Below are 26,635 nucleotides of genomic sequence, written 5' to 3'. Positions count from 1 at the left end.
GTTGACTATATTGAGAAATAAATATGTAGATGTGAAGAGTGAAGATAAAGAATGTTAATGCCATTTGTTTTATTTAAGAATCTTTAAGGGTTTTCACATAAAAAAGATTGGAGGCATTACTTTACAGCACACTCTCGTAGATATAATGGCAAGGATGAAAAAGGCAATGGAAAAGAAATTTATCACCTTGAACAGCCTAACGGCAACATGGGTTTAAACATCAGCCAGGAGAAAACAAAATATATGGCTACTGGAAAAGCAAGCAAAGAGAACAGCCAGCCTCAATGACAGTGGGAAACTGTACCTTTGAGAGAGTCGAGCGGTTCAAATATATGGGCTCAACAGTCGCCTACTCAAACACCACTTCCTATGATATCAGACAGAGACTAATAAAAGCAAATAGCATTTGTTTTTCTCACTCAAGACCCTAATCGTCAAGGCTCCTGGTCTGCACCACGAAGTTATTCATCTATAAAAGTCCTGTAAGATCAGAACTCACATATGGACACTAACAGCAGAAGACATCAAAATGCTTGGATGTATTTGAAAGAAATACTCTTTGAAAAATCATCTGCCAAATCTTTGAAAAAGGCATCTGGAGGAAAAGATGTAATCATGTGTTGTACATCATTTATAAAATCCCAACTGTCAGAAAAATAGTTAAATCATTCAGATTGTGGTGGGCTGGGCATGTAGTGTGGTGAGTGATGTGAAAGTAGCCAAAAAGGTATTACAAGGTAGGGTATGGTCAGCTGAGAATCATATGTAAAGATGGAGTCATTGAGGATTTCCAGAAAATGAGTTGTAGAAATTAGAGTGTTCTAGCAACGGAACAAGATAGAGGGCATAAAATTTTTGTAGAGGCCAAGGCTCACTAGCCATAGAGAAGTAGTCATGAATTATGATGTAGCTATGTTGGGACCTTATAGCACAACTCCAGTTGAAGCAGTGTAATATTTGTGTAAAAGGAGACTATGAATTTTGCTACTGCATGCAGCAATCCTGCCTGTCACAAATATTCGTCTGTTTTTTTTCTGTATATATCGTGATACCCAAGGGCGTAGTTAGGCTGAGACCCTAGAGCACAGATTAAATTTTTAATCTTTGTTGTCACAAATATGTAAGTCATGAATTATGAGGTGATTGTTAGGTTGGGAGCAAATTGCCCAGCTTAAATTAAATTAATAATACTAGCTGTCAAGTTTCTTCCACATGTCTTATGGGTTTGGAGGTTGCGGTACATTGATGTAAGAATGTGACAGTATTACTTTGAAACACATTCTCTCTCTGCTGCTTTGTCATTGGATGCATAGGACTAGCAGCTGACAAACACACTTTCCTTCCCATGATACCTCACAGCAGGCACTGACAACATTGCACACAAAACAGATGTCACTGGCCCAGATCTAGACTTTTACCTTTGTCTTGTTGATAGTCCAACTGGTCAATGATGACAGGTTGTATCATATTCTTCACTATTTCTGTAATAGAATTAAAAATTTCTGTTTGTGGTCTTTCACTGTATAGCTTAATTTAGTTTGTTGTTAGCTGGAATTATTATTTCCCTTAATAATTTAGGACACTTGCTGATCCATTCATCTCTGTACTGTCACACACTATACTTCACAACTAGATTTTCACACTCACATTTGTTGGCATCACCAACTCATAACTAAAATTTCACTATCAAATCTAACCTAGACCTTGGGGTACAGTACTTTTCAATCTGTCACTACAACATACAATTTTAAAAATAACATATAAGCAAAATAAATGATGTCCATGTACTGTTCTGTCTATGTGTACATATGCCATACACCACATCATCATAGTGTCACAAGTTAAAGCAAGTGTATAGCATTGGCAGGTTCAACTTCAGGTGCCTTTTGAAAGCGTATACATGATACGAGAGCTGCCTTTTTCAGTTTTTAGATGAAAGAAAACCATTTATTTGAAAAATTGCTGTATTGTTTCTCAAAACATGCACATTTAAGATTAATTCTCTTTTTCGGTCAGTTGAATCTTCTGATCCTCTGCTTATTACTACTACAGAAGAGGATGACAAGTTTAGTGTTGACAGTCTCTTTAGCAGATTTCATCCTTTTTCTAAGTATCATGCTAGTAAAATACATTCCTCAGTTCATCTTCCACACATTATTTTCTACGTAGTGGTTCCAATTTAAGTTGTCTGTGGTTGTGATTCTTAGGTATTTATTTGAAGTGGCAATATTTAAATTTGTGTGATTCAGTGTATAACAGAAAATTAAACCAGCTTTCTAGTACTCGTGTTGCGCCTCACTTTTTATTGGGAGTGATCTGTCACTTTTGCATCATACAGATATCTTGTCTAAATCATTTTGCAATTTGTTTTGTTTTATCCTCTGATGACTTTACTGGATGGTAAACAAAAGCACCATCTCCAAAGAGGGCTGCTCAGATCGTCTCCCAAATAATTTATATAAATTAATAACAGCAGAGGGTCTGAAAAAACATCCTTGGGGAATCCCTAGATATTAATTTGGTTTCACTAGATGACTTCCCATTACATATAACATTTCTGACAAGAAATCTGCATCACAACCAGAGGTGTAGATTAGGTTGGAAAGTAACAGTTTGGTTATAAACTGGGGTAACCAACAAATGTGATAAAAAATTGCAGCTGTGATGACAACGCTAATCTGTAGTGTAGCCTGAGGTCCAGGTTAGATTAAGAGGTGACAGCTTTTTTGTGAGTTGGTGAAGGTAGTGAATGTAATACTTGTTTCTGCCATTGGCATTGTTTTAAAAATAATAAATGATAAAATATTTTCAACATTTTGTGGCCCTGTCAGAAACTGTATAAATATTAGTTTTAAAAATCAACAGCCTCAGTTGCACAGATTACCTAGATTTACCTAGGTTTCAATCAGGATAATCCAACCTTCTTCAGAATAAAAATAACTACCATTTGTCCATAGTGGACATCGTCAAGCTAAAACTATAAATCTATAAATTATTGTCAGACTGTAAAAACTTATCTGAAACTGCCTCGGCCCCACTTCGCGGCTGCGATGCAGCAGCCACGTGGCAGCACAGGTGTGAGTAAACTTATTTTACCAGTGTGGTTCCATGTGGCTTGTTATCTACATTTATATTCAGGCAATTCAGTTTTTGTTTTAATTTGTTCCTATGTTTCTTACTGTATAAAAACATCTGGCAGAGCCACAGCTAAGGATTATATTTTCATTCATTGTTTAAAATTGAGTTACCAATTTGCACTTCTCGGGATCATTAAGTGCACAAAATATTCAGCTGAGTTAACTCAAACAGGCTAGGACACCAGAATATTGAAACAAGATTATTATTATTATTATTATTATTGTACAGGGTGTTCCAAGCTTTTTGTGTCAAAATTATTCAGACTTTCAAGATGAAGAGCCACTGTGTGGAAACAAATGTCTGAGGTAGTACATGATCATTCAGTGAATGATAGTATGGGGTACACTAATCATAGACTGCATGCATTTCGTAATGAGTGACTACCTGCCACATCGCTGTTGGTGGTGGTACCTCGGAAAATGGTTCACAGTCTGTGACGCACCATCAGTGGAATTCACAACCAGTTGTCAAATGTGGGGCATTCAAAATGTAAAATTGTACACATCACAGAAAAAAAATCTGTACCTTGTGACTCCCGTATCAACGAATTGCAGTATGTGTCAGATTAATACCTGAATGGAACAATTTGTGGGAATATGAAGTGGAGTGATGATGTAGTGGTAGATAAAGCAGGTGGCTGACTTTGGTCATCTGTGGGATAGGGAAAAGATGCTGTCAGTCCAGAGAGGAAATTGCTTACAAGTTTCTCCTATCGTTTTGCTCGTATGTGTGGGACACATACCAAATATAACTAGAGTGAAACACTGAAGGGCAACAAGTACAGTTTTGTTTGGTCTACAGGAGAGCATCACGGATCTGAACTGGCAGATGCTCCCATGGAAGGTTGGAAAGTTTCAAGGACAAGTATTTTATTACTGCTATCCCCTACATATCACTCCATAATAATCGTAAGACAATATAGACTAATTACAGCCCAGTCAGTGGCACTTGAGCAGTCGTCTTCCCATGATCTATATGCAGTGGAATAGGCAGAAGTCCTAATAAGCAGTACGTAAGGAAGTACCATCTGCCATACACTTCATGGTGGTTTGCTTAGTGTAAATGCAGATCACTGGAGCTTGCAGACATATGTAATGTGTGATCCGACAGGATGTAGCACATCGAGAGACAAATGAATGTAAAGTGAGAACTTTCCCAACAGGTGTTGTCCCAATTGGAAGAAACATACTGTTGTAGATAAAAACTTATGGGTAATGGATTGTTCAAGCCACAGAGTGGAGGTTCTTACTGAATATTTGTCTGTACAATAGAATTTGAGGAGCTGGTGTAGGATCGGGTGGTGAAAGATTCGTCAATAACAGTCTATCACTCTGAATGCTAGCATCGAACTTGAGCTTTTGCTGTAAGGGGTAAGTTGTTTATGTCAATAAAAAATAATATTCATTTAGCACCATTCGTTTCTAATTTCAGAATTCTCGGTTTGCTGTACTCTGCAGCATAATATGCACAGTGGAACAGTAAATATTAATTTTAAAGCAAACACACACACCTGTATTCTTAGACCTAATCTTCCATAATTTCAGCTGTCCAAATCATTACTGTGACTTCTGCTCAATTGCTGCAGATGTGATGTTACTGTTTACTTATGCTTGATTGTTCGGACAAAAAGATTTGAGTGCGTGCTTCCAACTTTTTATTGTTGAAGGAGATGTAAATTTTGATTGCATTTCAGGAGACTGAAAATCTACTAATGGAACTGGAGAAGAACGCAAACAGCAAAAGGTAGGTTGACAGTTATCCTGAAGCGTCAGTTGCCGTGGTAAGGCTTTTTTTCTCAGTTTCTGGCTGGCCAGTAGTGGAAGTGGAATTCTTAGTACATCTACAGCTATATATCCTGCAAACCCCTGTGAAGTGCATGGCCTACAGTACTTAGCATGTAATCACCTTAAGAGTTTCCTCATAGTCCCTTCACATGTATGGAACACTTGTTGCTTAAATACTTAAGTGTATGCTGTAAGTAGTTTAATCTCATCTTCACTGTCTCTATTGGAGCAATACACACCGATAAACCAAAGTCTGCCACCTGCTTTACCTACGACTGATTATTTCATTTCATATCCATACAGATGTTTATGCCCATGTATTTGTACAAATGAACTGATTAGAGTTGTACCAAATGATATTGCAGTGCCTGTATTATTCCGAATTATGATGCTGACACTATGGTGACTACAGCTGTTATGAAATACATGAAATATATTTGCAGTTACAAATATGGACTACCATCAGATGTGCAATGGAATGATGACAATGGAAATTTGTGCCAGACTGGGACTCGAACTCTGATTTCCCACTTATTGTGAGTGGTCAACTCACCATTAGGCTATCTAAGCATAACTCATGGCGAGATGCAAACCTCCATATGTCGTGAACTGTGTGTCTACAAACTGAACTTTCTCATCCATTATGCATATTCCTTTACAGGAGAGACATTTTACTTGAAAGTCGTTTGCTTAGTGTCGGCAGATAAATATGATATTGCCATGAGCCTTGCTCAGATAGCCTAATGGTAAAGCAACCACTCGCAATAAGCGGGAAATCCAGATTCGAACCCCAATCTGGCACATATTTTCACTTTCATCATTCCATTATACAGCTGATGGTAGTCTGTATTCACAACTGCAAATATATTTCATGTATTTCACAATGGCTGTAGTAACTGCAGTGCCTGTTTCTTTGGGCACGCATGTATTTCCAAAGGAGCTTTGCATAGTAATTTAGAATAAAACAGACACTGCACCATTATATTTGTTGTGTCCTGCCCACTCGTCTAATATAGCGTGCCTAGGAAACCTGCTTTCTCGGATCACTAGACAACAATTCAAGCAAATAATATTAATAGATTTTTATTACAGCAAGATAAATGACAGTACTTAACTTTGAAAAATTTACAATGGTATGTCGCAAGCAAAGGGTGACATGAAACATAAGCAATCTCTTCAGTATATACGATTCATAATACAAGCAAAACAATATAGTTCGTAAGTCACTGCTGTAGCATTCGTAGAATGGCTCATCTTCAACTGAGCCGTGGCCAGGCAGCATGGCACTCATGTCCTCTTCGTGTAGATGGTGCTACCATCTTGTTTTTGTACTATTGGCTGACATCTTCTCACAGCCCTCTCTACTTTAATGTTCCTGGCCGATGTGCTGGTGCTTGACGTTACGCCAGAATAATATTTATCCACCAACACCAAGCAAATGATTTTCAAGTAAAATGTCTCCCCTGTACAGGAATATACATAATGGATGTACGAGTACAGGTTGTAGAAATATGGTTGACAACATATGGAGGTTTGGCTGTGGCCATGAGTCGTGCTCAGATAGCCTAATGATGCGCTGATAAATTGGAAATCCGGGTTCAAGTCCCATCCAGCACAAATTTTCATTGTCATCACTACCTTATACAGCTGATGGTAGTTAATATTTGCAACAGTGAATGCATTTCATGGGTTCCAATTTTGGCTCATGGTACAGCCAACAGGTAAGTATAAAAATACAAAAAGCTGTCCCAGCATTCAAATTTATCAGTTTCTTCATCGGGGAGGGGAAGGTTGAAAAGGAAGTACAGGTCACTTGGATCTCTGGATGATAGGGACCCACCTTTAGGGACAAAAGCAGCTCCATACACCTTCATACACAACTCTATGGAAACAAATGAGTACTAGTAGAGCCCTAAAATGAGGTCATATTTAACTGATTTCCTTTCCCCATGGCTGGCAAATAATATGAGATTACTAGATCATTACCCTACCCCTTGGATTTCTAACCTTGTAATTTTTTCCCCATTGTAAAACCGGCCCTGCGCCTACTATCACATACTCCAACCCCACCACTGGTGATTCCTACAGTATCAAACACAGAGCAACTTGTGAAATTATGCATCTTGTTTTCCAACTACAGTGTGTTCACTGCATGGTATTTTACGAAGGAATGACAACCACAAAATTGGCCTAGTTCACAGATGGATGCAGAAGAACTGTCTGCCTTAGGGCACCCAGTACTCACGTTGCCTGTTGGCTTTTGTCTCATGACCTTCAGCTGCCCTCCAACAATGGAGGGTGAATCTGTGACTCTTGCTAGCAAAACATCAGAAGAAAGATTAAATGAACAATGGATAATGATACAAAGAGGAAAGCCAATAGGCAGTACATCAGTATGTCGCAAAGAAAGCATCACTTTAGTACCGTGTTGCTGAATGATCTTTACTGCATGACTCGAGGGACCTGAATTCCTGTTGCAGCTGCTATGCTATGCTACACGGGTTATCTGGATCCTCCCACCTAGTACTACTTGTAGTTTCCCTGAATTCCTGAAATGGGAACTTGCTCTCCAGCAAATCCTCACACACTGCACTTCCTGTACTTAATCCGCATTAGCATAAATCCCACTCTCCTTTAATTATTATTGTATTTATAACATTATTCATTCATTTACTAAATTATTTTCTTTATTGCCAATACCTCTTTCTTTTCGTTTTTCTCCATCCCTCTAATTTCCATCATTGATCTTTTATTGAACTACTCACTTTTTGCTAATACAGAGAAGAGCAGAGGGATGGAAGTTTCACAGGGATAGGCTTTCAGGAGATGCTGCTGTGCTATGCTGGAGAAATTAGTACAAACACAATGAGAGTAATATATTTTGGTGATTAAGATTTTCCAAGTAACACTGGTACTCGCGTGATAGGGTGTCTCCTTCCTTCCACTTCCTGCCGGTAATTCATGGGTTCTTGTCTGTGCTTTATTTGTGGCATCTCCATTCTCTCAAATCTTGTTAAGCCCCTGTTAGATTGCCGGCCAGAGTGGCCGTGCAGTTCTAGGCGCTACAGTCTGGAGCCGAGCGACAGTTCCGGGAGCCGAGCGACAGCTCCGGTCGCAGGTTCGAATCCTGCCTCGGGCATGGTTGTATGTGATGTCCTTAGGTTAGTTAGGTTTAATTAGTTCTAAGTTCTAGGCGACTGATGACCTCAGAAGTTAAGTCGCATAGTGCTCAGAGCCATTTGAACCATTTTGAACCCTGTTAGATTTTTTGTGGGTCATGTTGGGAAGTAGCATTTTCATTTGTGCATTCGAGAGAGAGAGAGAGAGAGAGAGAGAGAGAGAGAGAGAGAGAGAGAGAGAGAGAGAGAGTGGCGGGGGGTTTCACATGTACTGTTCCACTTAATTGAGGGATACCCATTTCCCACAGCTGAGTGCTAAATTTAAACTTTACTGTTGTGTTAGCTCACATTTCTCTGTGCTTTTGCTGCCCATAGCGTCAATAAATACCTCATTCTTCTCGTAAATATAACTTTTTAGGTGTCATGGTGGTGGAAAGAAGGAGCTACTGTATCCCTCATGTGTCACACTCGTTAGGAAAGCCATTGTCAAAAATACGGGACACAAACTTCTCCTTTGAGTAGACAAAGAAGTCTAGATTGTTCATGCGAGTACAAACTACATTTATTCCTGTTGTGTGTGGATTAATTTCATCGGTACACCACCATCTGCAGGAAGCCTGTTCTTCAACCAGCTTCTTCCACCTTTCTCCCTTGTCCCCCCAACTTCATCTCACTGCATCTGAATCCATCGTCACATCATATCTGTCCCGAAGCAGGCAAAGGCCCTCAATGTATACCAGTATACTATACTATCTTATATGTACTATCTCTGACCTCCTCTGACACCCACTCTCCCCTTTCGTCTTTGTCTGGCAGCAAGTGGGTTCCCCTCATCCTGAATTCTGAGTGGCTAATCTTTCATTTTTAAGGTTCCCAAACCTATCCCTTTTTCCTTCCTGAGGAAGGAACTAACAATTCTGAAAACTAGACTAGTCTCTCATGTGTCTTATTGGCAGTACCAAGAATTACACCTCCTACTGAAGGTAATTGCTCAGCAGCTTTTCTGTCTCCTTGTAATTTAAAACTATTTGGCAGTGTCGCTTTTTGTCACAAATCTGATTTTGTTCACGTTATCGTGATGTTTATCAGATTCATGGGTAATAATTGCATTTACTGGAAGCTTTTGTGAAACAGTGTTTAGAGAATGCCAACAAAGCTACTCTTTTCATAGCTAAATAACTTCTAGTTCAATGTAAATATGTGGAAATAAGAATTAGATTTCCTCTCTGCAGTGGAGTGTGCACTGATATGAAACTTATTGACTGATTACAACAGTGTTCCAGACCAAGACTTGAACTCAGAACATTCGTCGTTCGTGAGCAAGTGCTCTACCACGTGAGGTACCCAAGCACGACTCATAATTCATACTCACAGCTTTACTTGCACCAATACCTCAACTGCTACCTCCCACATTTCATAGGAGCTCTCTTGCGAAACTTGCAAGACTAGCGCTCCTGAAAAAAAAGGATCATCGCCCAGACTGTGGCCAAGCCATGTCTCCACGGTATTCGTTCTTCCAGGAGTGCTGGTCATGCAAGTTTTGTAGGAGAACTTCTGTGAACTATGCTAAGTATGAGATGAGATATGGGTGGAGGTAAGGCTGCGAGGGCTGATCATGAATCACACTTGGGTAGCTCAGCTGATAGAGCACTTGCCCATGAAAGGCAAAGGTACTGAGTTCAAGTCTGGCACACAATTTTAATCTACCAAGAAGTTTCGTGTGAAAATAATATGGCACAATGACTGGTGTCTGAAGGCAGTTAGCTGAGTATTTATTACTGCATTTTCATTGTTAATGATTTTCTCATAAACCTTTTATTCCATAAATTGCAGTTGCTAACAGAAATAAGTAATTTGTTTTCCCAGAACCAGCAGCGATATTGTAGAACTTGACTAACGCTTTTCACAGCATTCATGAAATATCAGTATATAATCCTTTTATTTAACGCTTTGTGTTCCACCCCGGAGTCGGTTCCCATGTGAAAGACTGTCGCATATTTGTGGATCCTCAACAGAATCACAATTCTTGACAAACCACTCGATATGTGAATGACATCAAAACTCTTGTTCGATTCTGTTTTGCAATAAAAGAGTGGGTGGGGTAAAACTTTTCTATATTGTCCTATTAGCACCCCTTCGTTTTCAAACCAACATGTTGCTGACTGTATTTCACTCTCCAAGCAATCTCCCTTGCAATTTTATTAAAATGGGTAGTTATCATGTGAAGAGGACTACGCCTGCATTTGTGTTATCTTCATGGTGTCTTCTTATGAATACAAGGTCTGTTCAAAAAATTCTGGAACATTCATGATTTCACACCAATGGTGTGTGGAAGCGAAATGCGGTTGGCATCCCTGCACATGCCTGTGTTTAATGTGGAACTGCCAGAAGTTTCCTTTGTGTATGTCTGTTACCTATTGTTCAGTGCTGTATTGAGTAGAACATGTCATAGAGTTTGTGAATTTCAAAGTGGCAGAGTTAGAATAGCAACACATCAGCATTAAATTTTGCATGAAACTAAAGAAAATCTTCAGAGAGAGACACCAAATGATTCAGGAAGCCTGTGGTAATGAGTGCTTAAGTCGTACTTAAATAAAAGAGTGAATGGCTGACACGGTTTAGAAATGGCCAAGTGCAAGTTAAATGTGACTCTCATTCAGGATACCCTCCAACATCTACCGACTACACTCTTGTCAGGAACGTCAGTGAAACTGTGCGTACCAATCGAAGATTGGCTGTCCGAGATATTGCAGAAGAATGTAACATTTCAGTTGGATCATGTCATGAAATCCTAACACAGCGTCATGGAATGCATCATGTTGCCGCCAAGTTGGGCCCCCGGCTCATGAGTCAAGACCAGAAACACCTTTGCCTCGCAATCTGTGAAGAACTTTTGGATCGCGCAAATGAGAACGAGATGTTCCTTAAGAGAATTATAACTGGTGATGAGATGTGGGTCTATGTTTATGATATTGAGAGCAAGATGTGTCTTCATAGTTCATCAGGAATGGTTCTCAAAGACCAAAAGAAGCTCATCAGTCAGCTCAGGTAAAATTTTACAGCCATGCTGAAAGTTTTCTTCGACTTTGAAGGATTAGTTCATCATGAATTCATACCACAGGGACAAATTGTTAATTGATGGTACCATCAGGATGTGTTGCGACACCTGTGAGAAGGAAACAGCCTGAAATTTTTGCAAGACAATTCGTGGCTCTTGCTTTAGGATAATGCGCCTGCACATTCATCCCTGTTGGTGTGTGATTGTTGCACAAAAAACAGAATCACTGTGCTGCCTCATCCTCTATACTCTCCAGAGCTGGCCTTGCAGACTTTTTTATTTCCAAAGTTGAAAACCCCATTGAAAAGATGAAGATTTGCAATGACAGATGAGATAAAAGAAAATTTGCAGACGGCACTTTGCTCAATCCAGCAAAAGGCATATCAAGACTGCTCTGTAAATGGAAACAGCAATGAGAGTGGTGCATCGATTGTGGAGGAGAATTTTTTTTTTTTTTTTTTTTTTTTTTTTTTTTTTTTTTTTTTAAAGGGACCATGCACAATAAGTGAAAGGTTGTTGTTGTTGTGGTGGTGGTCTTCAGTCCTGAGACTGGTTTGATGCAGCTCTCCATGCTACTCTATCCTGTGCAAGCTTCATCATCTCCCAGTAATTACTGCAACCTACATCCTTCTGAATCTGCTTAGTGTATTCATCTCTTGGTCTCCCTCTACAATTTATACCCTCCACGCTGCCCTTCAATGCTAAATTTGGCCTCATTAGTTATGTGATCTACATATCTAATCTTCACCATTCTTCTGTAGCACCACATTTCAAAAGCTTCTATTCTCTTCTTGTCCAAACTATTTATCGTCCATGTTTCACTTCCCTACATGGCTACACTCCATACAAATACTTTCAGGAAGGTACTTGTAGAAAAATTTGTGATCACAATTCCAGAATATTTGAACAGACCTCATATTTTAGTTTTGGATAAAATGTCTGCATTTAGTAATTGTTACAACAGACAATGTGTGTTTGAAAAGTTCCATGAGTGGTTTCAGGAAATAAAATTATGGAGTCCCCAGGTGGCTCCCTCTGTTACAACCAAGCATACAGGCATGGACTACAGGTTGCTGCAGCTACAATCTGCAGACAACACCGCCATGGGAGGTCATATGCAAACAACACAACAATAATGTAAGTAGCCCAGGTTGTTTATGACCAACCTTTCCATTACCATCACGAAATCGAGTGGCACCAGCCTCACTGCTAGCAGCACACTTGTCCCAGTATACAGCACTGTGACTGCGACCACCTTTACCATTCTACGTGATATGCTGTGTGCACACGTGTTCTTCCTCCAAGTGGGTTGACTGGAGACTTCAATGCCCACCATCCCCTTTGGGGCTCTCCAGCATCCTGCCCGAGAGGCTCCCTGTTAGCAGACCTTTTCAACCACCTCAATCTTGTCTGCCTCAATGCTGGCGCCCCTACTTTTTTCTCGGACACAACTCGCACCTATTCCCATTTAGACCTCTCTATATGTACTACCCCACTTGCACGTCAGTTTGAGTGGTACGCTCTTTCTGATACGTATTCGAATGACCACTTCCCTTGTGTTATCCATCTCCTGCATCATACCCCATCTCCATGCCTAACTAGTTGTAACATCTCCAAAGCAGATTGGGGGCTCTTCTCTTCCAGGGCTACATTGCAGGATCAAAACTTCGCAAGCTGCGATAGTCAGGTCGCACACCTCACGGAAGTCATTCTCACTGCTGCTGAATATTCCATCCCTCATACTATTTCTTCTCCACATCGCATACCGGTCCCCTGGTGGACTGCGGCATGTAGAGACACTATACATGCTCGTCGATGTGCTTTACGCACCTTCAAACGCCACCCTACGATGGCGAATTGTATTAATTATAAACGATTACGTGTGCAGTGTCGTCGTGTTATTATAGAAAGCAAGAAAGCCAGCTGGGCTGCTTTCACAAGTTCCTTCAACAGTTTTACTCCTTCTTCTGTTGTCTGGGGTAGCCTGCACCGGCTATCTGGCGCTGAGGTCCACTCACCAGTTTCTGGCTTGACAGTCGCGAATGACGTCCTTGTGGCCCCTAAGGATGTCTCCAATGCCTTCGGCCGATTTTTCGCAGAGGTTTCAAGCTCTGCTCATTACCACCCTGCCTTCCTCCCCAGAAAACAGGCAGAGGAGGCAAGGCCACCTAACTTCCGCTCCTTGAACCATGAAAGTTACAATGCTTCATTCACCATGCGGGAGCTCGAAAGTGCACTTGCCCAGTCATGGTCCTCCGCTCCGGGGCCTCATTCTATTCATATTCATATGCTGAAGAACCTTTCTCCTGCAGGTAAAGGTTTTCTTCTTCATTTTTATAATCGCATCTGGATTGAGGATCATGTTCCCACATGCTGGTGCGAATCTATTATTGTCCCGATTCCTAAGCCGGGGAAGGACAAGCACTTGCCTCCCAGTTATCGACCCATTTCCCTTACCAGCCATGTCTGTAAGGTGATGGGAATGAATGGTTAACTCTTGTTTGGTTTGGCGGCTTGAATCTCGATGCCTACTTACCAATGTACAATGTGGATTTTGTAGGCACCGCTCTGCTGTTGACCATCTGGTTACCTTGTCGACCTTCATTATGAATAACTTCTTGCGGAAGCACCAGACAGTGGCTGTGTTCTTTGATTTGGAGAAGGCTTATGACACCTGTTGGAGGGTGGGCATTCTCCGCACCATGCATACATGGGGCCTTCGCAGTTGCCTCCCTCTTTTTATTCGTGAATTTTTAGTGGATTGAAAGTTCAGGGTACGTGTGGGTTCTGTCCTGTCCGACGCCTTTCGCCAGAAGAATGGGGTGCCACAGGGCTCAGTTTTGAACATCACTCTCTTCGCCATAGTGATCAATCCAATAATGGATTGCCTCCCAGTTGATGTATCAGGCCTCCATTTTGTAGACGATTTTACCATCTACTGCAGCACGCAGCGTACATGTTTCCTGGAGCGCAATCTTCAGCATTGTCTTGACCTTCTTTACTCCTGGAGTGTCGCCAATGGCTTCCGTTTTTCTGCAGAGAAGACGGTCTGTATTAAGTCTCCCACAGTCCTTACATCTCGGTCCCATTGCTCTCCCATTCGTGGAGACAACAAAATTTTTAGATATTACATTTGACAGGAAACTTAGCTGGCCTCCACATGTGTCATATTTGGCTGCCCATTATACCCGTTCCCTAAATGTCCTCCGTGTTCTCGGCAGTACGTCGTGGGGAGTGGATCGAACCGTCCTACTTCGCCTATATCGGTCGATCGTCTGCTCAAAGCTGGATTATGGGAGCTTTGTATACTCCTCTGCACGGCCGTCCATCTTACGCTGCCTCCACTCTATACATCATCAGGGGTTACGTCTTGCGATCGGAGCATTCTATACTAGACCCGTCGAGAGTCTTCATGCTGAAGCCGGTGAATTGCTACTAACCTACCGGCGCGATATACTGCTTTGTCGGTATGCCTGTCGGCTATTATCAATGCCCGACCACCCGTCTTATTGCTCCTTTTTTGCCGACTCTCTTGACCGTCAATACGGGTTGTATGTGTCTGCCCCGCTACCCCCTGGAGATCTCTTTCATCGCCTCCCTCAGCAACTTGATTTTCCACTCCCTGCAACCTTTAGAGTAGGCGAGAGCCAAACGCCAGCTTGGCTCCAGGCTCAGGTTCCCGTTCACCTTGACCTCAGCTCGCTTCCAAAGGAGTTTACCCCAGCATCGGTATACCGCTCACGGTTTATCGAACTTTGTTCGAAGTTCATTAATACGATCTTTATTTATACAGATGGCTCTAAGACCAATGACGGTGTCGGGTGTTCTTTTACTGTCGGGGCACACAGTTTCAAATACCGGCTCCATGGCAGTTGTTCGGTCTTCACAGTTGAGCTATTTGCCCTCTATCAGGCTGTTCTTTACATCCGCCGCCACCGGCATTCTGCTTATGTCATCTGCTCTGATTCCCTGAGCACCATCTGGAGCCTCAGTGATCCGTATCCAGTTCACCCTTTCGTGCACCGGATCCAACGCACTCTTCAGCATCTGGTGGACGACTGTTCTTCGGTTACCTTTAATGTGGGTTCCTGGCCATGTTGGTATCCCTGGGAACGAAGCTGCAGATGCCGCGGCCAAGGCTGCGGTCCTCCAGCCTCGGACAGCTTCTTGTTGTGTGCCTTCACCTGATTTTAGCAGGGTCATTTGTCAGCGCACTTTATCGCTGTGGCATGCCAATTGGTCTACCCTTACTGAAAACAAGCTTCGGGCCTTGAAACCTCTCCCCACAGCTTGGACACCCTCTTCATGCCCTTCTCGGCAGGAGGAGGTCGTTTTGGCCTGGTTACGGATTGGACACTGCCAGTTCAGCCACTGCCATCTGCTGACGGCTGCGCCGGCACCATTCTGCCCATGTGGGCAATTGCTGACGGTATGCCACATTTTAACACCCTGTCCGAATTTTAATACACTGCACATTGATCTTGGCCTGTCGTGTACTCTGGATGAAATTTTAGTGGATGACCCAGGAGCAGCTGCCCGCGTTCTTCGTTTTATCCACTTAACAAACCTGCCTAAGGACATTTGATTATGCTGTTTTTCTTTTAATCCCTTGCCTTTTAATGTGCCTTTTATAGTGTTGTCCTTTTTAGTTGCTGTTTTAACAATGTGCCTCACAGTGCATCCATAATTTAGTCTGGGCGCTAATGACCACTGTAGTTGTGTGCCCCCCACCCCACCCCAAAACCTGCACATCATCGCAAACCATCCAGGATTCTCACCTTAGTGGACAGCCCCCATGGCTGTCCAGGACTGCCCCCTTGCTGAACACCACCTCAAAGAGCACTGATGACATCGCCATTTTGCACCCTAAACCACTAATCCTCATCATCATCATCATCATCATCATCATCATCTGCAACCATCTGGGGCTACAGCTGCAATTGCTGCTTGTCCTCAAGCAGTGTAATGCTCTTGGCTGACCAAAGCCTCAGTGACGTCACTTGTGTATTGTACTTCATTTCATTAGTGTGAATAAAAGTACAGTTGTTCTCTCCTAACTGTGCAGCTCATCTGCAGTGCATCACTCCTTCTGTTCACGAACACAAAATTGATGACACACGACATTCTTTCAAATGTGACTTCTCTTTATTTTCATAGTGCTCCATTGTAACTGCCATGGCCTTGCATTTTTGCCGTGTGGAAAGGAGCAGCTGCAGCACCATAAGCTGGAGTAGAAGCAGACGGCTGCTGCAACAGAGGGTGGAATTAATCCATTTTCATGCTATGCTGTTGTTCAATCGAGCATCTGCAGAGACTCCGTCTCGTGCGCTACCGTAAATAGTCTCTCTCTCTCTCTCTCCCTCCCTCCCTCCCTCCCTCCCTCCCATTCTACTCTCTATGTACAATACTATTCATCATTCGCAATTTGGACCCCAAGAAGTTAATAATTTTTATTGTCTTTCTACATTATTAAGATTTTATATTCAGCACCCCTACATGTGCTCCTATATGCATGGTGAATAAATGCGCCAATAACTTGAGGGCAGAGCAGAACCTGTACTAGGACGCAGCATAGCCAGGTGTCCTTTGAATAACCAATCATGAGGTGTGGGGGAGAGGCCATGTGACTGCCTCCTGCAAGTGCCTGCAGAAACAGGCCTCTTCTGAATTGCACTCTTTTGTGTTTTTTCATGTTCCCAGGAAAGCAGCTTTAAGCCATCTGTCTGTGTGTCTCTTGTGTTTTAGCTCTCCTCCTACAGGGTGAGTGGCTTAGGCCATCTACTGCTTCTCTCTTTTATTTTGTCCCTGTTTGTATTGTAATTTGCATCTGCCCTTGTGTCAACTATTCAGCTTCTGTCCTTGTAACATCCCTGTTTCTTTGCAATATCTTTTAAGTTTTGGCCACCCACTCTTGTTGTGTATATGACTGGCATATGGAATAACTGCCTCCATTGTGGAGCATCCCATTATTTGCCCCTAGCAAGCACATCTTGCCCACTCTGTCCACGTCCCTCTTGTCCCAGCTGTGTGCAAACTGCTGATGAGAAGCAGGACATCGAGATCCTATTTTCATTTTCTTCAGTCTCAGAGGTGGCTCTTAAGCATACTTCTGTGCACAAGTGTACCGAAGTTCGGCTCCATGCATTTCCTGTCTTTGATGTGATTGTAATAGAAGGCACTGTGGGCAAATCAAAACTGTGTTGTGTAGCACGTGCTCCTGGTTAGTCGCCACTGGACTTCCCTAGATACAGATGAATGCACTACAGTTAGCTGTACGCTGCCACTACCACATTGACATCCCATACATCATGCCACTACAGCTGAGCGACGCTGTGCAGTTGAAAAATGCTGAGGTATTTGCCATGCTAGTATCTACCATCAGAGGCTTCACATAGCAGACATCAGCTCCTCGTTCCTACAATGCAGCCTCGTCACTGCTCAGCTCTGCTCTGTGCATGCTGCACATTGTAGAATGACAGATAGTAAGTTTCACATCGCTCACATACGGCCTGCTGGAAGCCACAACCAAGAAATCACCATATGGAGGATGGTGCAGCTCATAACTGTCTGTAGAGAATAGCAGCTTGCCAAGAAAATATCTTTTTCAAACATTTTATTTGTGGTTCCTTCCAGCGCTGTCATCAGAGCATTATAAGACTTTCCTTGTGGACTGTGTTATTTTGTAGATGTGGTATTATAAATGTTATTTCCTGTGGTATGAAGCGTTAGTGCTATTTAGAGAAAATGATACTTTGAGTATGTGGCTGGCAATCATGAGCTTCTCAGCTAATTGAAGCATTTTCCATTTCAGTTCTGCAGTCCTGTTCTTTTACTGCCCTATACACAACTTTCTTGGTAAAGAACAGGGAATAGAGTATCTCAAGACAGTTTCAGCATAGTTGGAATTTTAGTCACTGGTGGGGCAACAAACATTTTTATGCAGCCAGTGACCACGTGCATTTTAGACTTTGAGAGTTTATGTTTTTTTTTTTTTTTCTTGGTACACTGCATTAATGTGATTTGTAATGGTATTAGATATGAGAGATTTGAGTGTACTTGTATTGAATACTGTTCAGAGATTTGTTTTCTGTTTGTTGCCTACATGGGACAGTGAAAGACAGTTATGTAACCTCCCAGTCCTATGTTATAAGTTTCCAGTATAAAGATTAAATACAAACCATGCGAGTATACTTTTAAAGTTGTTTGGAGGCAATAGCAAGAATATTTCGCTGTTTCCAAACCATTGTTGATTACCAAATCAAGAAGTCCACCTACGTGGAATTATGTACAATTTTGATAGTGGTCCCACATTACAGGTGTGAGGATGTTCTGAACAGCGAGCCTTGGTTGTAAACTCAAATCAAACCATATATCTCTGTGATGAGAATAGTTAGGAGCTACCTGGTGGTACAGTGAAAATCATTTGGATAACAGCACTAATGATGCAAATGCCTGTTTCATCGTCTACAGTAAGTTAGGCAATACGTACCTAAACACCCTCTTGTATGGAACTCACTTTTCAGTACATCTGAGCAGTTTTGCTGATGTCAAATGTTTTAAATTGAATGACACAACTATGTTAACTAATACACTTACCTACAACATAAATTGAATACTGATCTCATTTGATGCCTTTAGCTTTCACTTCGTTGTTAGTTTTTAATTTACCTCCATTTACAATCTATTTATTTTTAGCTTGATTTTAACAATGTATTTTGTGTTTGTAATCATTGACATCCTTGGTACAGTGCTTATTTTGCTTATTAAATGTCTGGCTATTCCACTTGGTCTGTAATGGCTATATAAGCCTATTTAGTCTTAAGGTGGTGGTGGTGGTTGTTGTTTTTTTTTTTACAAGCTTATTGACTGTAAATGCCTAACTCTGACTCCATACCAAATGCCCCTGTCCTACTGCTTTGTGCTCTGTTTACCAGTACTTTTGTGTAAATTTCACTTGTTTTAGATCTGAAGTGATCTCTTTCTGCTTTCTATCATTGTCCTTCTGCTAGAACCTCAGTCCTTTTTGGTGAAGCTTTGTGATGTTCATCAGATATTTTACAAAGGTCTTACGGTGTCATATTTTTGTTTGTCAGTTTTTTGACAGTCAAGAACAATTTTTAATTTTTGTATGTCGTATGTATTATGCATTCGAAGAAGAGAAAAGAATTACTCAAGTTTTCCTTGCAATCTGTACTTGTTTGCAATCTGCTACACACCGACAAGCATTATGAAAGCATGACAAATTATTTCAGTAATTGTCCCACCAGAGGAATTCTGTTGTTTTTCTCTGAGGATGTATCTCACAGTTGTTGAGTATTTCGGTTTGTTGCTAAGTATCGTTAACACAATCGTTTGACTACATCTCAATATTGCACTTGGGTAATTGTACCTGAAATTCACAGTGTTTTCTGTTAATTAATGCTGCACTATTCTGTAGTTAAGTCAAGCTGTCTCCTATCAAGTCTGTCTGCTGTTTTGAAACTTCTATTTCTGTTCTTTTTTTCAAAGTGTCACTCTTAAAAATTGAAAATATTACACATGTAATTTTTTAAATTTATTTTTATTTATTTTTGTTATTTTTCATGTTTACTGTGACTTTCAAACAGGTAACTCTTTCACTTCTGCAGTTCTTTGTAATGTTTACATAAGTGGAAACTTTCCTTCACCAGTGTTCAATTAAATTAATGTGCACTCTGTCCCTATCTGCTTGCCTATGTGGTATCATTTTACCTGAAATCCATGTTGCAACATTCCTTAGCACACCCGATACTTTTTTGTATAGAAACATTCGTCATTTTGGTGCATCTTTGCAGTTTTTTAATGCAGGCAAAGAGTTCCAAAGAAGGTGGCCATCATCTTTTGACTTTGATATTCACTGTTTTTTCACACACAAACTCACTAAGTGCTTGGGAAAAACTTAAGTTGTTCATAGTGAAACTTAAGAGCTTTAGATTTCTGTACAAAATTTATATCAGAATTTCATGACCGAAATCAGTGTTCTTTTGGACCCTTATTCTAGACATACAAGTGTACAGAAAAGGCCTCAATACTTTTAAATGGTCATTATTAAAGTAAGCCTTCTCATCTTGTGCACCAAGTACCTTGAATAACCTCTCCCCTACTGTGGTAACCATTTGTTACTGCCACAAGGAGTAATCCCCCCCACCTATCTTTCTTTGGAAGCCATTATGGTTGAGTGGTCTATCACAGCCTTCCACCTCACACACTGTCACTTCACAACATGTGGCCTTTTGTCGACATATGCTTTTAAACGACATTTGATGGCTACCTGCTACATGAAATTTCTCTTGCCATGCTGTGTTACATTTTAAACATAGTCATTTAATATATATTAAGTAATCTGCATGTATGTCTCTTGGTGTTTTAGCTCTTGAGCAGGGCAGAAGGTATAGGCCCTCTGCTATTGCATTCTTATATTTTGCATCTGCCCCTTCAGCCTTTCTCTCTGCCAATCAGCTTTTGCCCTCGTAATATCACTGTTGATCTATAATATGTCTTAACTTTTGGACACCCACCTGTGTTATTTATATAATTGGCGTAAGGAACATCTACATCCTCCTTGGAAAATTCCATTGTAGCATGAATCTGCAATAAACACATAGTCTATCTATGCGTGACTTTTGAATGGGCTTAACAGCCACAGCTTGTCACATTCTAATCATATGTGACCTGTGCCATATGTGCACATCTGCCGTCCATTTCTTGTCTGTCTCTCACCTTCTCATTTCTAACATTTCCATCTCTTCTCCATCATTCATCGTACCTGCCTCTCTCTCTTCCCTCCTTCCACCTCCATATCTCTCCCCCTCCCCCCTGCGGGTTCGGGGGTAAGAATAGGCCCGCGGTATTCCTGCCTGTCATAAGAGGTGACTAAAATGAGTCTCACATGTTTTGGCTTTTATGTGATGGTCCCCTGTAGGGTTTGACCTCCATTCTGCAAAATTTTCCCACAGAGCATGCCAATTGGGGAAGGATGCCTCACATGGTGCATCGTGTCCATAGTGCGTTAAGATCTTAGCACCCTTTCTCCTTGTCGCATTGCAGTCCTGCTCATTCTCCATTTCTAGGGCGAGGATACATCCCTGGGTGCAGTCTCCGCCCTCCACTATGCAGTGTCACTTGCTGCGCCGACAGCTACCATGGACTTCTTTGCACCTGATATCCAGCACGGTACCCAGTCCGTTGTGGTGGGGCCGCCACGTACCCTGTTGATGGTAGCCCCATGACAACACAGAGATCGCTCTGCTGATGCCTGCACCATTAACTCACTACGTATGCCAAGGAGTAGATGCCTATCTCCCTGGGGCATCAGGACTCCAGGCAATGGCCATCCTGCCAGGTGGCCCTTGCTGCGGCTGGGTGGCACCGGTGTGGAGGGCCCTTGGTCGGAATGGGTGGCATCAGGGCGGATGACAGGCAATGAAGCATGGCACATCTTCTCTTGCTGGTGGCCAGCCACCAGCAGTCTCCAAGTGTTCAAGGGCTCATTTAAATGCACAGCAGTATGACCCCAAACCATTTCTCTCTTTGCCCACACCATGGGTGGAGCGAAAGGCTAAAGATGGCGATGACACTTATTCGCCCCAATACCTCGTCTGTACATGAGTTGATGGGGATCCATTCATGTCAACAAAGCCTTAGTTTTCTGTGGAGCATTTATAGGACAAGTTCGGGTAGGTGGAGGGCTTGTCCAAGATGCGCTCTTGGTCAGTCGTGATCAAAACAGCATCCTCTGCCGGGCAGTCACGGGCGCTCCTTGTCTGTGACAAGCTGGGGGATGTTTCTGTTTCCATCACGCCCCATAAGAGCTTGAATATGGTTCAGGGTCTTATATTCCACAGGGATCTTCTTTTGCAGTCTGATAATGAACTGCGCGCCAACCTAGAACACAATTCGTCCAGCGCATCCATCGGGGTCTGAGGGATAATCAGGTTGCCACTGGTGCCTTCATCTTGGCCTTCAAGGGTGACATATTACCCAAGAAGGTCAAGGTGATGGTCTACCGCTGTGATGTCAAGCCATATATCCCTCTCCCGATGCGGTACTTTAAGTGCTGGAAGTTCGGCCATGTGCTTTCCCGCTGTACTTCCAGCCTCACATGTTGAGATTGCGGATGCCCATCACATCCCAATACTCCATATGCCTTGCCTCCTATCTGTGTCAACTGTTGAGAGCATCATTCACCTTCCTCACCAGACTGCAGGATTTTACAGAAAGAGAGGAAAATCATGGAATATAAAATGCTGGACCGACTGACCTACACTGAGGCTAAGAGAAAATTTGAGCACTTACATCCTGTGGCTATGGTCTCCTCATATGCCGCTGCTACAAGAACAATTGTCACCCCATCCATTGCAACAATTCCAGGCAGCACTCAGAGCCGTAAGTCTACACCTGCCCCCTTGATGGTGGGGGGGAGAGGGGGGGGGGGGGAGCACTTCCTTCCCTGTTGCTCCGGCATCACCTACTTCAGGAGCAACCCCCCCCCCTCCCCCAAATCAGTTCCCACTTCCCACCTGGAGGAGTGTAGGTCTTCTTCAGCTCCTCTCACCAGGAAGGGGTCTCTTGGGTCCCCCCCTTTCTGGGTTCTGACCAGTGGAAAAGCAGACAACCGCCAGTAGCTGAAGCAACCACAGCTGGTCATAGGGCTTCTTGGTCCTCCTCCATCCCTGAGACTGACCCAGTGAAGCCCTGCCAGCCAGAACCACATAAGGAACAGTGAGAAAAACAGAAAAAGAAGAAGGCACCCAAGAATCCAGACCTTGCGGTGGCACCCATCCCACCACTCCCTACGAGCTGCGTCTGTGTCTGAGGATGAGGTGGAGATTCTGCCGTCCGTCGAGGACCTAGATCTCGTCGAACCCTCATGCATAATGGATGTCGAACGCACACGTACTCAGTCGGTAGCAGTATGTGACCCAGCGGCATAATCTGCGTCCTCGGTCCCTTCACGCCATTTTCGGCTGTGGACAGTGTCAAACTCCAGTGGAATTGCAGCGGTTTTTTCCACCACCTTGCTGAGCTCTGCCAACTTATCAGCTTTCACCCTTTCTTCTGCATTGCTCTCCAGGAAACTTGGGTTCCGACAATGTGAACCACCACCCTCCGTGGCTATCGGGGTTGTTATAAGAACCAGGCCCCTTATGAGAGGGTATCTGGTAACACCTGCATCTACGTCCTTAACTCTCTTTACAGTGAGTGTCTCTCTTCAAACACCTTTAGAGGCTGTTGCTGTTCTGGTGTGGATGCCTCAGGCTTTTACTGTCTGCAGTCTCTATCTCCCACCGGATGATGATGTCCCGCAGTATGTATTGGCTGCGCTGATAGCCCAGCTGCCACCACATTTTATGTCACTGGGCGACTTCAATGCCCATAACCCTCTATGGGGTGGATCAGTGGCAACAGGCTGAGGAACTGTCATTGAGCAAGTGCTGGCACAGCTCAACCTTTCCATCTTAAATAATGGTGCCTCCACACATTTCAGTGTGGCGCATGGCACGTACTCAGCCATCGACCTTCCGATCTGCAGCCCTAACCTTCTACCATCCGTCCAATGGCATGTGCATGATGACTTGTGCAGTAGTGACCACTTTCCGATCTTTCTGTCACTGCCACAGCATCCCTATTCTGGGGGCCCTCCAGATGGGCTATGAATAATGCTGGCTGGGACTTGTTCACCTCGATTGCCACTGTTGAGCCCCTTTCCAATGCCACGATCACCGCCGGCATTGTTTCTGCCATGGAATCCGCAATTCCCTGTTCTTCCGGGTCCCCTCGGCAGAGGACTGTGCCTTGGTGGTCACCCGCGATCACTGAGGCAATTAGAGATCGCAGGCGGGCCCTCCTACATCATAAGTGGCACCCTTCATTGGAACTCCTCATCGCCTTTAAATGGCTCCACGTGCGAGTCTGCCGCCTCATTCGTCAACACAAGCAGGAGTGCTTGGGCAAGGTTTGTCTCCACCGTTGGCCTCCGTACCTCTCCATCACAGGTTTGGGCCAAGAATAGAAGACTCCATGGCTATTGGACCCCATCAGCATACCTGGGCTTTCCGTGAATGGTGCAGTCTGTACTGACTTCGACACAATTGCAAACCACGTAGCGAAGCATTATGCTCAGAGTTCTGCTTCTATGAGGTACCTGCTGGCCTTCTGCTCCCTGAAAGAGCGGTTGGAATGTCGGAGCCTTTAATTCCACATGCACCACCCTGCATCATACAATGCTCCGTTCAGTGAGTGGGGATTCCAAAGTGCCCTAGCCGCTTGCCCTAATATGGCTGCCGGGCCAGATCGCATCCACTATCAGATGCTCAAACACCTCTCGGTGACCTGCCAACGATACCTCCCAGTCCTTTTCAACTGTATCTGGGTTGAGGGTGAATTCCCATCACAATGGTGGGAAAGCATCATAATCCCCGTGTTGAAACCTGGCCAGAACCCACTGGAGGTGCACAACTACTGCCCCATTAGCCTCACCAACATTCTTTGCAAGTGCTCGAATGCATGGTGAGCCGGAGGTTGAGTAGGCTACTTGAGTCTTGGGGCCTTCTGGCTCCGTCTCAGGGTGGGTTCCGTAAGGGCCGCTCTGCCACCTATAACCAGGTCTGCTTGGAGTCTGCCATCCGTACGGCCTTTGCCTGTCGTCAGCATCTGGTTGCCATCTTTTTTGGCATGCAGAAGGCGTATGATACGACATGGCGACATCACAGCCTCACAACGCTTCATGGGTGGGGTCTTAGAGGCCCGCTCCCAATTTTTATTAAAAATTTTCTGTTGCTTCGTTCCTTCCGCATGCAAGTTGGGCTCTCCCATAGTTCCTCCTGAGTCCAGGAGAATGGGATCCCACAAGAATCTGTGTTGAGTGTCTTCCTCATTTTAGTTGCTATCAATGGGCTCGCTGCAGCTGTGGGTACATCTGTATAGCTTCCTTGTATGCTGATGACTTCTGCCTATACTGTAGCTCCACTGGCATTGCAGTTGCCAAATGTCAGCTGCAGGGCACTATCCACAAGGCACAGTCTTGGGCTGTAGTGCATGGCTTCCAGTTTTTGGCCACCAAGATCTGCGTTATGCATTTCTGCCGGCATCGCACTGTTCACCCTGAGCTACGGCTTTATCGCGATGGCGAATCTCTTGCTGTGGTGGGGACACAGCGTTTTTTGGGATTGCTTTTTGATACCCAGTTGACTTGGCTCCCTCATATTCGGCAGCTTAAATAAACTTGCTGGTGGCATCTTAATGCTCTTCATTGCTTGAGTCACACCAGCTGGGGTGCCGATCGGTCTACCCTTCTAAGACTGTATCAGGCATTGATTCAATCCTGTCTAGACTATGGGAGCCTGGCTTACGGTTTGGCATCACCTTCTGTGTTGTGATTGCTTGACTCTGTCCTTCACTGCAGGATCACAATTGGAACAACAGCATACTTGTGGAGGCTGGTGTCCCTCCATTGCGGATCCGGTGCTGACTCCTACTGGCCGCTTATGCTGCACATGTTTGTAGCTTTCCTGGCCATCCCAGTTACCGTCTCCTGTTCCCCAACTCAGTCGTCCATCTTCCAGAACGGCAGTCCTGGTCAGGGTGCACGATTGCAGTTTGCGTCCGGGTTCTTCTCTCTGGGCTTGAGTTTTTCCCTCTTCCACCTCTTTTTCAGGCCCCTCTACATATACCCCCGTGGTGTGTGCCCCGCCGTGCCTTTGGCACAGGACCCGAAGGTCTCAGTCCCTCCTGAGGCCCTCCGCCAATGCTTTCTTTCCATCCTTGTCGCATTTCACGGCGGTTCGATGGTTGCTGGTTGAGTCGGTTATGCTATTACTCTAGGGGATCATTCTGAACAATGCTCTTTGCCAGCTGGCTCCTGTGTTTTCACTGCTGTGCTGGTAGCCATCTCCCTCGCCCCATAGTATATCCGCCCGTGCTCAGGTGCATCCTTCGTTATCTGTAGTGACTCCCTGAGCGGTTTACGAGCTACCGACCAGAGTTTTCCTCATTCTCATCTGGTGTTGGCTATCCAGGAGTCCCTCCATACTCTTGTCCGTTGCGGCCACTCTGTGGTCTTTGTGTGGACCCTGTGTAATAAACAGGTTGACACTCCGGCCAAACAGGCTGTCAGTGCCCTGGCCTTAGAGATTGGGCTTTAGGAGTGTGATGTCAGGTCAGTTTTGCAGCAGAAGGTGCTTGGTGCGTGGGGTGATGAATGGCGCACCCTGCCTTCACACAACAAACTTCGCATCGTCAAAGAGACTATCGGTGTGTGGTGCGCCTCCTTGCGGGCATCTCTCAAGGACTCTGTTGTACTCTGCCGGCTGCGCATTGGCCACACCTGGATGATGCACAGTTAATTATTGTGCCGCGAGGACCCATCTGTATGTCACTGCGGGTCAGCATTGACAGTGGTCTGCATTTTGTTGAACTGTCCGCTTTTAACTGTGCTCAGGCAGACGTTTGCACTGCCTGATACATACGCTCCCTGCCCTTTTAACAGATGACTCTGCCATGGCAGGCTTAGTTTTGAG

The 26,635-nt window shown here is 43.7% G+C and overlaps 1 protein-coding gene across 3 annotated transcripts in view; it reads left to right on the top strand.

Annotated features, from left to right (window-relative positions):
• LOC126161343 (fibronectin type 3 and ankyrin repeat domains protein 1-like) overlaps nt 1–26,635 on the top strand; it is a 109,520-nt gene that overhangs the window by 22,442 nt on the left and 60,443 nt on the right. For all 3 annotated transcript variants that reach the window (XR_007534899.1, XM_049917108.1, XM_049917107.1), the window contains exon 2: nt 4,832–4,881. Coding sequence is in view for 2 of the 3 variants with exons in the window: in XM_049917108.1 (XP_049773065.1) it covers nt 4,832–4,881 (50 nt within the window). In the remaining variant the exon portion in view is untranslated. The remainder of the gene's footprint in view (nt 1–4,831; nt 4,882–26,635) is intronic.

This window comes from Schistocerca cancellata, chromosome 2 (genome assembly GCF_023864275.1).
Source record: "Schistocerca cancellata isolate TAMUIC-IGC-003103 chromosome 2, iqSchCanc2.1, whole genome shotgun sequence".
Taxonomy (NCBI): domain Eukaryota; kingdom Metazoa; phylum Arthropoda; class Insecta; order Orthoptera; family Acrididae; genus Schistocerca; species Schistocerca cancellata.
This window is presented reverse-complemented; position numbering and strand designations above follow the sequence as displayed.